The sequence below is a fragment of the Dinoponera quadriceps genome, unplaced genomic scaffold (genome assembly GCF_001313825.1).
Source record: "Dinoponera quadriceps isolate SergipeBrazil2010 unplaced genomic scaffold, ASM131382v1 scaffold367, whole genome shotgun sequence".
In the NCBI taxonomy this organism is placed as follows: Eukaryota; Metazoa; Arthropoda; class Insecta; order Hymenoptera; family Formicidae; genus Dinoponera; species Dinoponera quadriceps.
This window is the reverse complement of record NW_014554712.1, coordinates 1,698,000-1,715,433: the sequence shown is the minus strand read 5'-3', so window position 1 is coordinate 1,715,433 and position 17,434 is coordinate 1,698,000. Positions and strand designations below refer to the sequence as shown.

Below are 17,434 nucleotides of genomic sequence, written 5' to 3'. Positions count from 1 at the left end.
GATCTGTGAACAATCAAAATCATATCAATTCACATAGTTTCCGTGTTCACCAATGCTGTTTATCGCAAGGCACACGTTGTTGTAGATTTTGATTGTTCACCTGCCGTAAAGTCGCAGCGTTCTCGTCCAGTGCTTGCCAATCGTCTTCCGCATCGGTAATCACGAACTTGTCGTTATCACAGATATCAATCGCTATTAGAGTTTCTAAATTGGCACCTCTCAGCCCGAAATTCAATAGTTCTCTCGCAGCCTCCATAGTGTCGGGGACGCGCATAACACATTCGTTTAGGACCCAGGATCTCTTGCTTACTTTACCCAAGTGTTCCGCGATGGCGTTCAAGGACAATTTCGATTTTCTCCACTGAGTTTGATACACGAGATCCGTGTCCAAGTTGTACGTGTTCGCTAGAGCCAAGGCTTCCTCGTATTCCTAAAATACACAAATTCCCGCATTTTAATCTGACACAATACTTTTGCTATTATTAAGTGTATTGAATTTAACGAAGATAATTTTATCTACCTCAATGTCTATTTTTCTAGAATAAAGCTCCTCCGGTGTCGTACTCTTCAAGCCTAAGATTCTGTAAGTACGGCGCAATACTTTCGATTTCTTCCTCTTCGGTTGAAACCTCTCGATATCGGTTATCGAATACAGAGTACTTTGAACCAGATTCGTAGTGTAATTTAATATTGTAATGGGCTCCAGTTCATCATCATCCTTCTCGCTCTCCGACGACGCTTCTTTATTGCGAAATTAACATTAGTATAACTCAGGTGTGCAGGTTTTTATAAATTATATAGCCATATATTATGTATATAATTATACAACATATAATAATATATAAATACAATTATATATTTTGTATATGAATAACAGATCAATTATCGCAAAAAAAGAAGAGTAACAAGCATGAACAAACCTGGCAAATGACCATCGCTAGGTTCTCTGCTTCGTTTCTTACTTGTAACGAAGGTTTCGCAATCTAAACACAAGAACCCTTTCTCCGATCCCAGCTCGCACACTTGTGGTTGTCCCATTAAAAATTCTGGACTGACACCCAACAGATTCTTCAAATTCCATATAGAACAAACTGAAGTGGACCCCGAATATCGAGCTACTATGATAGCCTTAAAAAATATACATTTTATAAAAAAAAAAGAAAAAAAGTAGTATAAGATGTGAAATATCGAGATCGTTTAATTTATAATACATCGTGCACAAATGAAAGAGAGAGATTTTACCTGATCGGACCACCAGCCAATATCTGTCGGATGAAATTCCGTGAAGCCTGGCGGAAATTTTTTACACTTTGTAAGTCCCAAAGGATTAGGTATATTGTGCTCCGGCTGCTCCGACAATTTCCATTTCCTTTGTAATACCAAGTTTGGCAATCCCCATAGCGAAACCGAACCGTCCGTATGCAAACACACCAGACGTTCGCCATTGGGTGAGATTTTTATCGTGAATATAACCGATTCTGGTTGAAAGCTGAAGCTGGGAATTAAATTCCATACGGAAAACCGTGATTTACTGCTCACCGAGTCTTCAAATGCAAATGACAATTTGCAGTACGGATAGTCGTTCAAGGGTCGCCATGAAGTTAACCCGGATTCTGATGCGGTGGACTGAAATTCCAAAATTGTACGATCAAATACATTTTTACGGCGTAAATAACAATCGTAAGTTGATTTACCGTCAATTTCTGCGTGATCATGTTTCCAGCGACGTAAAACAAATGGCGCTTCTCATCGTAGATGACAGCATTGATGCCGTTTTTGTAAAAATTAACGAAAGAAAAGTCATAATTTGGGTTAAAGCTCGTCGTAGAGATGTAATAGGATCTGAGTAGGCCGCTATATGTAATCAAAATGAATTCGTAGGTCCACTTCTCATTTTTTGCATTCGGCTTGAGGAATAACATAGATGCTATCGCGTCACCGGCTTCCAAAATGTAAGGATTTTGCGAAATCGTCTTCGGGCTTATATTGAAGATATTATTCCCCAGTATATTATAGAAGGACGTATAACCGGTACTGGATGCCAGCACTAAGATCATTCCATCAGGACTCCATGCGAGTTTACGCCACTGTGGAAAGGCGTCTTTTGGAGCTACGGAAAAATATCAAGTATTTCATATATGAGATGCAACTAATAAGAATAAATGACATCCATATTCAGAAATAACCATCCACACAGACAATATTATCAGTATATCATACAAATTCTCAATACGTACTCAACATATCTCAAATACATTGAAAATACACACGATATATTTTTACAACATTCATAGAACATTTTCAGGGTCTCCACATTGTACATTGATATTATCGCATCACTTACCCGACGTCTTGCCTATTATAGAAGAATATTCATCCTTGGCCTTTCGTATTTCGATAACGTTTTCTTGTAAAATGGCAAGTACACGACCATGATCCCCGACAGCAAATTTCCAGGACAGCGTGAGACTGACTTGATGGGAGACGCTCTCAGGTAAGGAGTATCTGTTGTTCAAATATCTCAGAGCATTTTTGATCGTACCGGTGGCTGGGAGAACAACCGTATCATTTTTGCACTTCTGAAATATGGAAAATTGTTGATATCCCTTAACCAATGACTTCCCGCACATGAATCCGCGTCAAGATTTAATTTCTTGTCTTACTATCAATTCTGGTTCCTGCTCTCGTACAAAATATTCCAACAATTCGTACAGTATCGGCTCATTTGACGTTTCACTCCGAGTATTCATCATGTCACTACACAAGCATAACCTAAACGTACAAATAAACTGATGAGTAAATGACTCTCTTTATATGTTAAAGGAATATCCTCTCGATATTTTTAAGTTCAAATTAATCTTTGTACTGACATATTCGAAATGTAGTTTTATCAGATCTCATTGTTAAACTTTATTCAACATATGTCTCCTGTGAATACATACTTAATTTGTATCTTTTCAGAGTTTTATTATGCTGAAATTTTCATTTTCCAGCGATACAGTTCGTCGTTAGGTCAGAAGTTCTCCCTTATTAATAAGTAAAAATAAAATTCCACTCAACCAGCTGTTCCACTGTTGAAGAATAAACAGTTCGTCTGATGTGCCGTTGAGTCATACTACTAGCTCGATTTCTTATCAAAATCCACGTCGGACGATATGTGTTTTCTTAATAGTTCTAGTAACATATTAGAAGCTTCGCGTTTTGATTGGTTAATTCCTAATGTGTTACTAGATCTATCAAAGAAATAAGAATTATTTGATACGGGCTTAAGGGTGCATTCGGAAACACCACATTAGTTCCGGTCTACATTAGGTGCTTTAAGCTCTAAGCCTTAAGAAATTGACCACTCGTAATCGAATTATAGAAGAATAATCAATTGTGATTGGTCAATTTCTTAAGGCTTATGGCTTAAAATACTGTGGACCGGCACTATTAGTCCCTTTGATTATGGCCGGTATTTATACGAATACCGGCATTATTCTTCGGTGACTGAACAACCAGCTGGATAAAGCAGCAAAAATAAATAATTTCCGAGTAATACAATTAAATTAATATCACACTATAAAAGACTGTTTCACGTCTCAATTGAAAGGTCATTTTTGTAATACTCCAGAAGTTTCATAGATATCACTGAGACCTCCGAAACCGCATCATATCAGCTGTGGCTCCATGGCGGCTCTGCGCGTGTAGTCAGTGCGCGTAGGTGAATTTCAAAATACGACTCGGCGGTGTGGTCTCGGTGTCAACAGGATCGCGTGAGATTCTTACTGCCAACGTTCGCGACTAGCAAAAGAGCCTGCGAAATGTCAGACGGAGATGATGATTTCATGTGCGAAGAGGACGAGGATTACGGGCTGGTAAGTCTTTCCTCGGAGCGCGCGCGAATCCCCGGTCTCTCCGTGCGATTTTCCGGCACGTGTTGAGGTTAGGATTTCCGGAGTTGCTCTATATATCATTTAAAAATAGTTCGAGGGACACCTCGGGAGATTCTCACGATAAACGAGAAAATCTCGTCCGAAATCGACCCGATCGCGCGAGCACACCGGTGGTCGATACGATCGGATTGCGCCGAGCTTGACTTTGTCTTGAATATTAAATCAACGATGTTGTCGAGCGTGCAATAACTTCCGAATTGGATTATAATCATTGTTTGTTTTAGGAGTATTCCGAAGATTCGAATTCCGAGCCCGATGTGGATTTAGAAAATCAATACTACAATAGTAAAGCACTCAAGGAAGATGATCCGAAAGCTGCCCTACAAAGTTTCCAGAAGGTGTTGGATCTCGAGGGCGGGGAGAAGGGTGAATGGGGCTTCAAAGCCTTAAAACAAATGATCAAAATTAATTTTAAACTGGTACGTGAACAATTCGGTAGGAACCTATATCTTTGGCTGTAATATGTGTGTTAAAGTAACGACAACTTTCTGACAATGATTCCTTTTTAGTCCAATTATAAAGAAATGATGGCGAGGTACAAACAGTTGTTAACTTACATTAAAAGTGCAGTTACTAGAAATCACTCGGAGAAATCGATAAATTCCATATTGGACTATATTAGTACATCAAAGAATGTGAGTATCGCAGCAAGGCTGGCATCGACTAATCATAAGAATATATAATGCTCTAGAAGAATATGTAATATACCTAATATTACCTAACTATTTTCATATGATTCAACCACTTATTTATGTTTGAAAATTATTAACTATTTAAATTTTTTTCTATCATCATTGAACTTTCCTGTGTATATGCGAACTTTCTTGTATATTTCCCAAAAATAATGGATCCCTTGCTTCTTCTCCAAGATGGAATTACTGCAAGACTTTTATGAAACCACATTAGATGCGTTAAAAGATGCGAAGAACGATAGGTTATGGTTCAAAACAAATACAAAGTTGGGGAAGCTATATTACGACCGTTCAGATTTCAATAAATTGGCGAAGATATTAAAGCAACTTCATCAGAGCTGTCAAGTATCTATCACGAGCATTCATTTCTTTGTTGCGATAAAGTCAAAATACTATATCATTCTTGAACATGTGCATTCCTAGACTGATGACGGAGAGGATGATCTGAAGAAAGGAACACAGTTGTTGGAGATTTATGCCTTAGAAATACAGATGTACACAGCACAGAAGAATAATAAGAAACTGAAGACTCTGTATGAACAGAGCCTTCATATTAAAAGTGCTATACCACATCCTTTAATAATGGGTGTTATCAGAGGTAAGAAATGTGAATGTTTCCTAGCAACAATTATTTACACTTGCAAGTATTTTTAGCCGTTCCTCATATTACCATTGTATTTCTTTAATATAAATATGTTGTCTGCATATTCATATGAAAGATTGAAGGTGGTAAAGCGCTTGTTCTTTTTCTTTTCAGAATGTGGAGGTAAGATGCATTTGAGAGAAGGCGAGTTTGAAAGGGCCCATACCGACTTTTTCGAAGCTTTTAAGAATTACGACGAATCTGGATCGCCGAGACGTACGACATGTTTGAAGTATTTAGTATTGGCCAATATGTAAGTGTATAGCTGTCTCTATTATTTATACAAAGTGTTCCACGAATAAACCGACAAATTTCGCTGGCATATTTGGGGCATATTACTTTGAATAAAAAAATGTTATATAAACAACGTCAAGCTCCGTTATCGAGATATGAAAGGTATATCGATATAAATCACAATATTTCCATATTTTAATAACGGAGCTGAATCGACCTATTATAGTTTATTATTAGCATATTATATAGTTTATACATATTTTTTGTTCGGAATAACCACCCAAATATGCTGGCGAAGTTTGTCGATTTATTCATGAAACGTCCTATAAAATTGCAATCATATTTATTATTAATACATCTGGCACATATATAATTTGCAAAACTCGTAGGTTAATGAAGTCTGGTATTAATCCGTTTGATTCACAAGAGGCTAAACCGTATAAAAACGATCCTGAGATTCTAGCAATGACAAATCTAGTTGTCAGTTATCAGAATAACGATATCAATCAATTCGAATTAATTCTAAAGCAAAATAGGAACAATATTATGGACGATCCTTTTATCAGAGAACACATTGAAGATTTATTGCGGAACATCCGTACACAGGTATACAGCTTTTACAATCGGTGACTCTATCAGGGTTGGATAATAACTATTTATTCAGTTAAAAGCTGTATTAAACAGTTTTAAACACTTTTGGCTTAATTTATTCACTTTTAAATGAGTTAACTCAGCTTAAACTAGTTAATTTAGAGTGCGTTAACTTTAACTTATATTATCTTTATTTAATAAATTAAAATAATTATTTAATATTATAAAATCACTGCCGCGCTGCTTGCAATAAGAAAAATAAAAAGTAATGCCAGCAAAATTATTTATTTTTCTGAGCACTAATGTTCTTTTCGTCTGTGGAATCGTGAGTATAAAACAATCGGTATTTTCTTATAGTAGATTATTTCTTTATTTGGCATAAATTTAATCTACGGTTAAAAAGTTAATTTAATATTAATTTAACTTTTAATTTTATTTTAATTTTTAATAAGTTTTGGTCTTGGATAAATTTTAGCTTAACTAAGTTAATTTTATAGGCTATTAACTTTTACCTTAATTCAGTTTTTAACTCGGTTAAAAATAAAAATTAGCTTATCCAAATCTGATATGTCAGTTTGTTGCCGTATGTATATCGCACATCGTGATATTCATATCGTATATCGTATTTCAGGTTCTAATCAAGTTAATAAAACCGTATACCAGAATTTACATCCCCTTCATAAGTAAGGAATTGAATATCGACGTTTCGGAAGTGGAGAGTCTCTTAGTATCTTGTATCTTGGACAGCACTATTCGTGGCCGTATAGATCAGGTAACGTCGTTTAATTCGCCGATTAAAATTGCGTTTTTGTACAAGATGACGTTCAAACAACTGAATTGGGCCGCAACTCTTTTTCAAGCACGGATAAAAAAGCGGTAGACGGATTGACGACAACGTTTGCACGTGCACATATTCGCACACATACACACACACACATTGTTCGTACATACATCAATGTTTTGTATTTCTTGCAGGTGAATCAAGTTCTCGAATTGGATAAAAAATCGGTATGCGCCGCTCGTTACAACGCCCTCGATAAATGGACTAGCCAATTGCAGTCTTTGCATGTAGCCATCGTGAACAAAATGTCCTAAAACAATGCGGTGGATCCTGAATTAAACACGAACTGATCTTACTTTGTATAGTATATCATAAAAGCCTGTCTCCGAATACGTGAAGAAATAAAAAGAAAAATCTATTGTGATAAAATAAAATTTAAAATTTTAGCACGAGCATCACTTTTCTTTCCGTCGAGCGTGTGCAAATAATAATAATAATAATATCAATTCTCCCTACTAGAGGACAGTCCCAAATTACTGCGTTCGTTTCTACGAGGTATATTCGTGTCAATAAGGAAACGGCCCCACTGTTGAAATTTTCCATCAATTTCTTATCCGCCAACGGTCGGTCACTCGTGAAACTCGCGAACTCGGAATTAACACACACGAATATCGATTAATTTCGGAAGCGTGTAAAACGCATCGTGTACACGTCTGTTCGGCCACAAATGGACCGCGTGCTGCCTCTCGCTTGCCGGCTAGAATTCCGACCGAATAACGAGCGCCGCGCATCGTCAGTGGATTAACGTGAGTATTCCACGCGGGGCGCATAGTTCGGGCAATATCGACAATCATTAGAACTTTTGGCATAGGAAGCTGCTGCCGTCATGAAATTATGGCAAGCCGAGGGACTCGGCCCGGCGGCTGGGAGGAGGGAGGAGGCACACGGCCCGATTCAATCGTGACAATTTAACTGACGGCGAGAATGTAGACGCTGCAGAATCCTGAGAGGAGTGGATCGGATTGTGCCCGTGGAGGAGAGATAGCGGAGAGACGTAGCGGCGCGAGAGACGCCCGCCGTTGTTCTACGTCTCCTTCATGCTCCGTCTGCGATGCGGCTCCGCGCGCTCGTTACCACTTCTCGCACGTTCGTACGCTTAAGTAAATCCCGAGGGAAACTAACAAACCTTGGACCAGACGCGCGATGTATATGTATCCTTCGCAGAATAATTCCACGCTTGATTATCGGTGACTCGGTTGTCCGCTCGGCACGATTCTCGATAACGATCTCGATAACACGTCGATCAACACGTAAGATGTCGGGCTTCATATTAAAAAAGCAACGACTCTATAAGCGCGTAATAATTATTTAAAATTAAGTAATATATATATTTTTTTAATATTCAACTGTATATATATATATATAATATATATATATATATAATTGTAATTTTTTTATCTCAAATGTATTGCAATACTAATTGTTTTATTTGATGAATAAAGTCGAAATAATTTGATATAAAATTATGTTTTATACTAAAAAAAATACTAAAATACTAAATTGTTAAAATAAAAAAATAAATATAATTTTTATATATTTTTCTATCTTATTATTATTTTATTTTATTTAACATTCTAAGAACATTTATACAATATATCAAGAATATTATGTGAAGTGGATGTATAACATTAATAGAATATTTCCATCATATTCAATAATATTCACATAACATTCTGGGAATACTATGCCCTCACCTCAGTTGAAATTGCAGTTGTATTTTCGACCTTAATATTCGATGTAAATCTTATTTAGATACTTTTAGAGGTGCTAAGTAGGGTTAAAATTTCCATGCAAATTAAAAATCTACATTGATTCTCCAGAATTCACAGATGTTAAAGAACTCGAATTAAAAGTAGATTCAAAATTTCGACTGGGGAGGATTAAAGGGATATCTAAAAAAGGTCTGTAATGATGAACAATCCGACGGATCGTTACAATTTCGTACGTTTGATTAAGACCAGTCGACGGTAATTAGCGTTTTCCATGCTCAAATAACACGAGTTACTCGAATAGTAGTCGGCGATTTACATTATTCGATATACCTATGCGGCTGCTGCTGGCAGGACGGATCTAATGATCCTTACTCGAGCGACCGCGGCTAATGGAACGATTCGCGTATTGCCAATTTCGTATTGGACTTCCGTTCTCGATTCCTCGCGTTCTTGCTTTATTTTGAAACTATGCCGCTCGAAAATACAAAGCGACGTTTTACGTTTAACTGCCGTCCACTGAGTGTTATTTTCAGCAGGCGAGTGCCAAATCTGGAATAACAAAGAAATCCTCATTCTCGGTCTCTTTGGCGCCGTTCTTTTCAAACTTATAACACGATAGCCAAATTTGGACAACGGATTCGTGTTCGGCGGGCAAAGAAACATCGGCAATGACTACTCACATTCGTGATTGCGAAGAAAAGGTCGCAATTTTGCCGAATATTGTTATCATGCGAGTGCGTGAGAAGCGACGATGTCGAATAAATTAGCAGCTCCCGCGAGCGTTCAAATCATAAGCTGCAAAACGAACCGCGGGGGGGGGGGNGGGGGGGGGGGAGGGGGTGCAGCGCGCGCGCAAACGCGAAAAATTGAGAAAAAAGGAGTACAAAAAATTGAAAAGTGAGAACAATGGGCGCGCGCTATTGTTGCCGCGCAACACTCGCTTTGACGGTTTTGACCGTCGCGCAAAACACCAGGTGGATTAATTCCATTTTGCGGAAGTTGATCACAACGCGCGACACATCTAAATAAAGAGCGACGTCACGGGCGAACATGGGCGCGCGCGGGCGAACGGACGGGGTATAGGGAGAGGGAGGGGGGGGGGAGCAACGGTCGGCAACGCGAATATCGCGAGTGCAGTGCGGTTTTGCGAAGAGCGTGCATGAGCGAGCGAGCGAGCGAGCGGCAATCGGCTCCAACCGGTGTTTCTTACACGCACCATGTGCCGCTTAAACGACGGCACAAGCCGACTCCCCTCGGCCCCTCCTCTCTGAGTAAGTATTTTTTCCCGCCAACAATCCTCTCCTACGGTATGCACGCACACTTATACACAAACACACACACACAGCCTGGCACTTACTTAGTCGCGCGCCGCGCAAATTGTTAATTACCAGATGTTAGCCTATTAGAGCTTGCGTTCGATTTAATTAGGTTGAGACTAATTTTATCGCTCCCTCTCACTTTTCTTCCCCCTTTCTCTCTCTCTCTCTCTCTCTCGTACATTGTTTGCTGCAAACTACCATCTCTATTGTTAATCGTATTTTTATCTTGCAAAACTCGATTCAAACTTTTTATTTCTAATGTCTTTTTCTGTAAACTCGAGGGGTTTAAATAAACCCAGGGTATTAATAAACTATCTATCTATCATCTCTCTCTACACTCTCTCCCACCACCTCTCTCTCTCTCTCTATGTGTCTGTCTCTCTTTCTGTCTCTCTCTTTCTTTCTCTCGTTAGCATGCCGCGGTCGTATGAGGTCACCCTTTTTCACCGCGACCGAGCGACCACGTACATGCATATTACGCACGTGACGCGTGGAAGTGCGCGCTGCCGTATATCCGCTAAATTTATATCGCCGCGGAACGTTAAATTTTATTATATCATTCCATACACATGCGCACACACAGACACACATACCGCGACAGTCGTCGTCGTCGTCATCGCGGACTCCTTTAATACAAAATTTTCCGGCGCGGCGATGTCGCGCGACGAATCATTTTCCTCTCATTACGCGCTCCCTTAGGCTAATTCGAAGACGTTTCCTATTCCTCCTTCGAGAGAGCGAGATCGCTCAGAGTGTGGAGGTTCCACTCTTCCCTCTGTCGCCGTTTGCTCGGTCACGGGAACTCGATTTGCGAATTTTCGTTTTTACGCAGAACGCGTAATTCGCATTACTCGTTAATAGAAACGAATGAAATTTTCAATTAAATTTCTTATGCTATCTCTCTCTCTCTCTCTCTCTCTCACTCTCTCCCCCTCTCTCTCTCTTTCTCTCTGTCTCTCGGTTTATCCATCGAATTAATCTACGAATATTTTTCGCGTTTCGAGAGAGAGAGAGAGAGAGAGAGAGAGAGAGAGAGACGAGCTCGAGTTCGAAATACAGTTTATATTTGCATTTACACGCAGCGGTACACGCGAAACGTACGACCGTTTTGTTGTAATTAAGTGCCAATCTTGAAATGGATCCGTAATCAAGTATATATTCATGTAGGTTTCGCGGGCAATTGTCAACGTTCGCGAGCTACCTGCCAAATTTGTTTACGCCAGTCGCCAAAGTATTTACCGCCGGCGTTGGTTACTTTATCAAGCCTGTATGACAGCGCGGTTCGCACAACACAGACGGTATATTCTGACAAATAATGACACGGACGCGCGAGCCAAAAACGGGATTAAAACGTGCGTGTGTACAAATTATTAAATTTGCCCAAATTGACGCTTATCGATTGAATAATAAATATCCGTTACTGTGTCGCACCGTCGATGCGATGGCAATTATTCAAACGATGCTATGTGCGGATAATTCGGTTACCGTCTGCATTAAAATTGAAACTTCTTTCTTTTTTTCTTTTCAACAGACGGCAATTAGAAAGAATAGTGTGTGCGCGAAGGCGCGTTCATTAGAATATATTGATATAAATAAAGCGTATGATATTCCCGGATAAATGTAACAGTTGGTATAAATTTGCGATTGCGAATGAAAATTCGAATTTTAAGAATAAATTGGAAATTCATTTTCTCCGCGACTGGCGAATATCGCGAATAGCGCGGGTGAAAACTTAAGCCACGAGCAATCGAAAACGCGAAAGAGCCGCGGTATGAATTAAAATCCCATTAAAACGAAATTGTGTTCTCCGACCTGTCTTGCTAATTTACCGCTCCGCAGATTCGCCCGAAAATTCAAATAAGTTACAACGAGACAATAAAGATAACTTCCTCGCGTCAAGAAAGGTGCATTTACCTTCTGATAAGTCTGATAAGAGTATCTACATAAAAAATTCACGATTATATTCATCGTTGTCACTTCGAAGAGTTTTTATTTTGAGCAAATATATAAATTTGCAACAAAACGCAGTGCTTCTTGAAGAAAAGCAAATTTTTTAAATCTCTCTTAGTGTGGGGTCACATTTTCCGTTCTTCTTCGACCCGTTTTGCAGTGTCGCCACATTTCTGTAAATAAACATCCCAGGTAATAAATATTTCATAATTCCAAATCCAGAATTAGCTGAATAACGCTTTAACGAGTGTAATCGTAAGGTTTTTTATTAAAAATATCGGTTATTGACAAAGTCGTTGTACACAATATAACCGGAGCACCATAATATAGCACTTTTTCCTCTAATATTTATAATTTCAATATTTGTAATAAGAATATACAAAGATGTACGAACCGTTGCTCACGTCTCTCCCGTGCTCATCCGTGATATGAGTGAAATTATCCATTCCTCGTGGACACGTTGCAAATCCTGCGTCTTAGCGCGAATACGTACGAGCCCAGCGGAGCGCGGCACGGCTGGCTTCGGCTCCAGGTTTCAAGCATTGTTATTCAGTCTACGTTTGCGCCTATGTAAATGTTGGTTAACCCCACGCATGGATGGTATGTAGGGTCCCCAGGCTCGTCCTGTATCCTGGCTGTGCGGCGGGAAGGTATAATCCCGCTGCCTACGAGCGGTCCCCTCCTTGCCCACGTCACGTTCAAGACGATGTCTCTCGAAGATCACGTGGCCTATCTTCTTCGAAGGCCCATTCGAGCGGTCGCTATAAATAACGCACACACACACACACACACACACATAAACAGAGGACTGAGCTTAATCCACCATCGCTACGTACATCTATAATTCGGTAGATCCCTCTCCGTAGACACGCCTTAACGATTGCAATCCTCGCTCGTAATAATAATTATCAGGAGTACCCATAAATAATGTCGTTTTTTTTCAGGTTGAACAAACACTGCTACCTTGTACGTGGACGTGATTTATTATCACACAACCTATATACTAATTGAACTTATCGACGTTTAGTGTGCTTATTATGAAATTTTGAAAGAACGAAATGTTAAATAAAATAAAATTTTATACAGATATCAAAAAGCGACGTTACTTATGGGTACCGCTAATATTTTTTTGGACAATGGTACGACGAACTGTTTGGCGTTTTTTTTCTTCAATTGCCTATTAATTTATGGAATTTTCAACGTAATTAGTGTACGTGCACTTTTACCTTCAAACTTGGAAACACTCTTCCGCGTGGATAGAAAGAGGGAGAAAGAGAGAAAGATAGACATCGGCGACGATGTTGACGCGGTTCCAGTAAAAACACTCTCAGACGAAGAGACATTTAAGGGACGAATAAACGTAAATGGTACTGCTGCACGTACTAATTAATTAACTAAAATGCAGACAAGCTACATTGAATGAGGACGTCAAAAGGGCTGCGCGAGTGGTGATGTAAAACAAAGCCGCCGCGACTGTCCGTTGCAGCAGTGAAGAGAATAAAAAAGAGAAAAAACGGAAAGAGAGAGAGAGAGAGAGGAGGAGAGAAAAAAGGAAGAGTGATGAGATAAACCGTAACTGCGAAGTAGCCTCGGGAAATTTTGCATAATGGCAAGATCACGGAGGAAGGTACGTCGGTCGTCAGAGAGTCCGGCAAAGTCGAGCGAGGAAAAATCAAGGATGTACTTAAACGAAGCTCCTCTCGTCTCGCTGCCCGTCGTCCTGCTGCAGTTGCACCGAACCGCGGTGTATCTACTCCGGGGACACCGTGGGCCGTGGGCTTTGCTCGGCGCAGTCGCGCGAGTTAATTTAAGAGTGAACTCCATTTTCCGTGTCCCTGCTGTTGGAGAGTAGTCCTAACTTGGTGGAAAGTGACGCGGGGGCTAAAAAATGAAATCTCGCGCACCGAAGTTTTAAACCCTCTTTGGTGGCCCGGTAGCTCTACGTTGGGAAGAAAGACAAAGAGGAAGGGAGGAAAAGAGTGTGAGAGAGAGAGAAAGAGAGAGAGAGACAGAGATTGGCAGGCAGATGAGGCACCTCTTTTGCCGCCGTAGTTGAGACTTTCGCGGGCTCGTCGTGCCATTACGCGACAAACACTCTGATTTCGTGAGATTTCGCGCTTTCGATTGGAGTTCGTCTTATTATTATTATGCGTGAACTGAGAGAACGACAGCAATCAATTATTTAGTAATGCATTGGGAAAAAGATTTCTTCAAATTTAATAAATTTTATTGCGTCCGAACAAACTTCTTCATTGGCGCCCTCCAAGGAAACTAATGTTTCGATTAATAAATACGATTGTTAGATCTTTCAACGAATATGTATCTTTATCTTAAATAAAACATTTATTTGAAACGAAAAATAATTTTCTTATTGAGAAATTGTTTCATTTTATATATTTATTGTAACGAAATAATATTTTATCTGGTTAAGAGATACTATTTCAAATAATAGCGTTCTTTTTGTTAAATAATAGAGTTTTCTTGAATGAAACAATAAGTTGATTTTAATTGGGTATTCGTTGAATGATCTTGTTACTTGGGACTGACTAGGCCCTTCATACAGGTAATTATGCCCAAGAAGAAGCTTTATCCGTAAAAATTACGTTGCCCAATTTTTGTACAAATTTTCATGAGACCGTGCCAGTCGTTTTGTGACATGTTTTCATATGAGAAAGAGTTTTTGGATTGCAGAACGATATTTTACCATCGATTCATGTAAACGACGTCTGATGGTGTTTATCTCAATGTTTACACCCTTCTCACAAAGCTGATCCTGAGCTTGGCGCAATGTTAGTATAGGGTTTCATTCAAACAGACAAATGATCGTTTTGTCCTTTCTCGACGTCGTACGGGTTAAACCCTTTTCGGGCAGGTCGTTAACATCCCCCTACTTCTTTGTGCTGTTCCACCCACTTCCAAAGGAATGGCTTTGACTTTCTAAGCTATCTTGAAACTTGAACATGTGTTAATTTCGGTCCTTTTGCATGCAAAACTACTACTTCGCAACGCTTGAGATACTTGGCGCTCATTGAAAATTTCCGCTCTAACGATAAGATAACATGCGGAATAACGACAAAGCATATATATTATGCAAACAGGCACGCTTCAATTTCTTCAACATCACACAGCAGATGGCGTTACAGTCAATCATCTCAAGGCCGTACACTTTCTTGTGGAAAAGATGATATAACACTCATCGTAATTTCAGTCATAATTCTACTATGGTTCAGAATTATAAAATTTTGCGATAACTTTAAATATATTTTCTCCGTGTGAGGTTCTTAATTTTTTAAATTAATACGTATAATTGTCATTCAAGGTTTGACAATTTACGGAAACATTTTGAACGTTCGCTGAGAAAAAGATTTCTCCAAATTTAATAAATTTCATCGCATCCGAACAAATTTAATCGTTGACATGCTCCAAAGAAACTAATGTTTCGATTCAAAATTCGATGAAAAATCTGTTTGAAACGAAAGATAATTTTCTTGTAAAGAAATTATTTATTTCACTTTACATGTTTAATGTAACGAAATAATATTTTATTTGGTTAAAAGATGTTATTTCAAATAATAGCGTTCTTTCTGTCAAATAATAAAGTTTTCTTGAATGAGACATAAAAATTTTTACTCAAGCAAATAATATTTCGTATGAGTATATGTTGTTTCTATGAGGCAAATTTCAGCCAAATAAATAGAAATACTAAACCTCTTTCTCTGTGTTAGAACATTTTTGAACGATTGAACATAAACACGAGAAGATTTAACGCACGAAAAAGGCGAAATAGATATTCCTCCATTTTCCTCACTTCGCACAGTTAACGAAGTAGTCGTCATCGGTCTCGTATCAATCGTATCCATTATCGAATCGATTTATTCTTAAGAGAGAGAGAGAGAGAGAGAGAGAGATCCTTTTAGAGCGATTCAATCGAGCAGTACGATCGAGATTAATTCCGTTAATTAATCGCTGAAGAAACGCGACGAGATGAAAAGCGTCCATTATTCGCGACAAGATCGGTGGCCGGACGAGAGAGAGAGAGAGAGAGAGAGAGGGCACCGTTACCGCGCGAGCTCTTTGAGCCCCTTCCAGTTCATGGTCTCTCGCCGGTAGCTTCATTCATCTCGGGAAATCCCCCTGAAGTGGCCTTCTTTAAATTGAAACTCAAATACACACCCTTAAAGAGCGAGCGAAAGAACCCTTGAGGCGCCGTTGAGCCCATTCGAGACGGTTATTTTTCACACCGGCTAGCCGGCGGGAGGCTCGTCGGCACCGGCGGGTATGCCGTGCCGCGATAAGGTGAAGATAACTGTCGTGGGAAAATCGATTTCCGGCTCGCCGTTAATCGCGATAAATTCGCGGTTCGCTCGATTCGGGATCACCGTTTAGAGTGAACGACGAAACGACTCGTCTCGTCGGATATGATTAGGTGTGATTGCGGCCGTTAGGCGTGCGCGATTCCACCGGATGATACATTTTAATCGCGAGCCAGCCAACGCTTAACATGATGCCACACACACATACACACATATGTACACGCACGCACGCACGTACGCACTTGTGTTGAGGCCGGGAATCGCTCTGTTTAACGATATGATAAACGGCTGCGCGACTCGCCGAATGAAAAATTACGTTCTTACGGAATCGCGACGTTCAAGGCTCGCTCTCCCTTTTCGCGAGACAGCTTTATTATTACACCAACGGATCAACTCCAGCGCTCTTACTCGCTTTCCACCTTCACACACACACACACACATATATATTGTTATTGTATAATAAATACCACGTCGCGCTGCAAGCACGGCGCCCTACTCGCCCGTGATCCTCTTTCGTCCTATTACTTTTGATGCCTGTTTATACGAAGACGGGCTGAGGGAGCCCGCGCTCCATATCGCCATAATTAGGATATACCTCCCGGAAGGAGGCTCTCCGGTGCACCGGTGAAAAATACAGGTTCACCGGCACCGCGCGTCCGCTCGTCCGTCCGTCAGCCCGGCCGGACTGCCTGTAAATTGCGAACAAAGTTCCGTCGCTCGGCCTTAAGTGAGTTATAACGTTGCGCCCTACCCTTTTTTCTTACTCGCCCTCATTTATCGTGTTCCGCCGTATCGTTACGCCCTTTACTTATCGTGACGTACTTGATCGTAATTCCGGGAGACGGATGCACGCGCGCACTTGAATCCCGTGGAATTTTCTCAGCGCGCAGCGCGTCTACACATATACAGGGTGGGCCCAAAAATCTGAATACAGTCGAATGTAGTATTCACTAGGAATAAGTATTTCACTTTTCGATTATCTCACCCTGGTACTTTTATACGCGAAATGAACAGAGGAATCGATTTGTATTAAGAAAACCATATGATTCCGTTAAAGAAAGTGAAGTTGACCTTCATTTGACATTGACGCCTCCACTCAAGATTAAACTGACAAGACCGGTAAACAGATCTTTTTGAAGTCTGTAACTTTGATTTGAAACATTTTCTTAAAAATCGCTCTGTTTATGAGATATTCCACTCTGTG

The 17,434-nt window shown here is 39.9% G+C and overlaps 2 protein-coding genes across 2 annotated transcripts in view; one reads left to right on the top strand and one right to left on the bottom strand.

The window, feature by feature from the left end:
* Positions 1 to 3,087, bottom strand: part of LOC106741042 (neuroblastoma-amplified sequence-like) — a 9,090-nt gene extending 6,003 nt beyond the window's left edge. Inside the window, exons 1-8 of the mRNA XM_014612605.1 lie at positions 2,943 to 3,087; positions 2,664 to 2,772; positions 2,345 to 2,579; positions 1,695 to 2,110; positions 1,243 to 1,626; positions 921 to 1,128; positions 521 to 741; positions 101 to 430 (exon numbers count right to left, since the gene is read on the bottom strand). Coding sequence (XP_014468091.1) covers positions 101 to 430; positions 521 to 741; positions 921 to 1,128; positions 1,243 to 1,626; positions 1,695 to 2,110; positions 2,345 to 2,579; positions 2,664 to 2,753 — 1,884 coding nt within the window. The 5' untranslated portion in view covers positions 2,754 to 2,772; positions 2,943 to 3,087. The remainder of the gene's footprint in view (positions 1 to 100; positions 431 to 520; positions 742 to 920; positions 1,129 to 1,242; positions 1,627 to 1,694; positions 2,111 to 2,344; positions 2,580 to 2,663; positions 2,773 to 2,942) is intronic.
* A 541-nt stretch (positions 3,088 to 3,628) lies between these two features.
* LOC106741121 (COP9 signalosome complex subunit 2) lies at positions 3,629 to 7,328 on the top strand. The gene is made up of 9 exons (XM_014612792.1): positions 3,629 to 3,857; positions 4,160 to 4,354; positions 4,445 to 4,570; positions 4,805 to 4,972; positions 5,051 to 5,225; positions 5,385 to 5,523; positions 5,894 to 6,110; positions 6,727 to 6,867; positions 7,071 to 7,328. The coding sequence occupies exons 1-9, from the start codon at positions 3,804 to 3,806 to the stop codon at positions 7,188 to 7,190; spliced, it is 1,335 nt and encodes a 444-aa protein (XP_014468278.1). The 5' UTR covers positions 3,629 to 3,803; the 3' UTR covers positions 7,191 to 7,328.
* The last annotated feature ends 10,106 nt before the right edge of the window (positions 7,329 to 17,434 follow it).

Coding starts and splice junctions, on each gene's coding strand:
- LOC106741121 (XM_014612792.1), top strand. CDS start 3,804: ATGTCAGACGGAGATGATGATTTCATGTGCGAAGAGGACGAGGATTAC. Junction 3,858..4,159: donor AGGACGAGGATTACGGGCTG/GTAAGTCTTTCC, acceptor TGTTTGTTTTAG/GAGTATTCCGAAGATTCGAA. Junction 6,111..6,726: donor TGCGGAACATCCGTACACAG/GTATACAGCTTT, acceptor ATCGTATTTCAG/GTTCTAATCAAGTTAATAAA.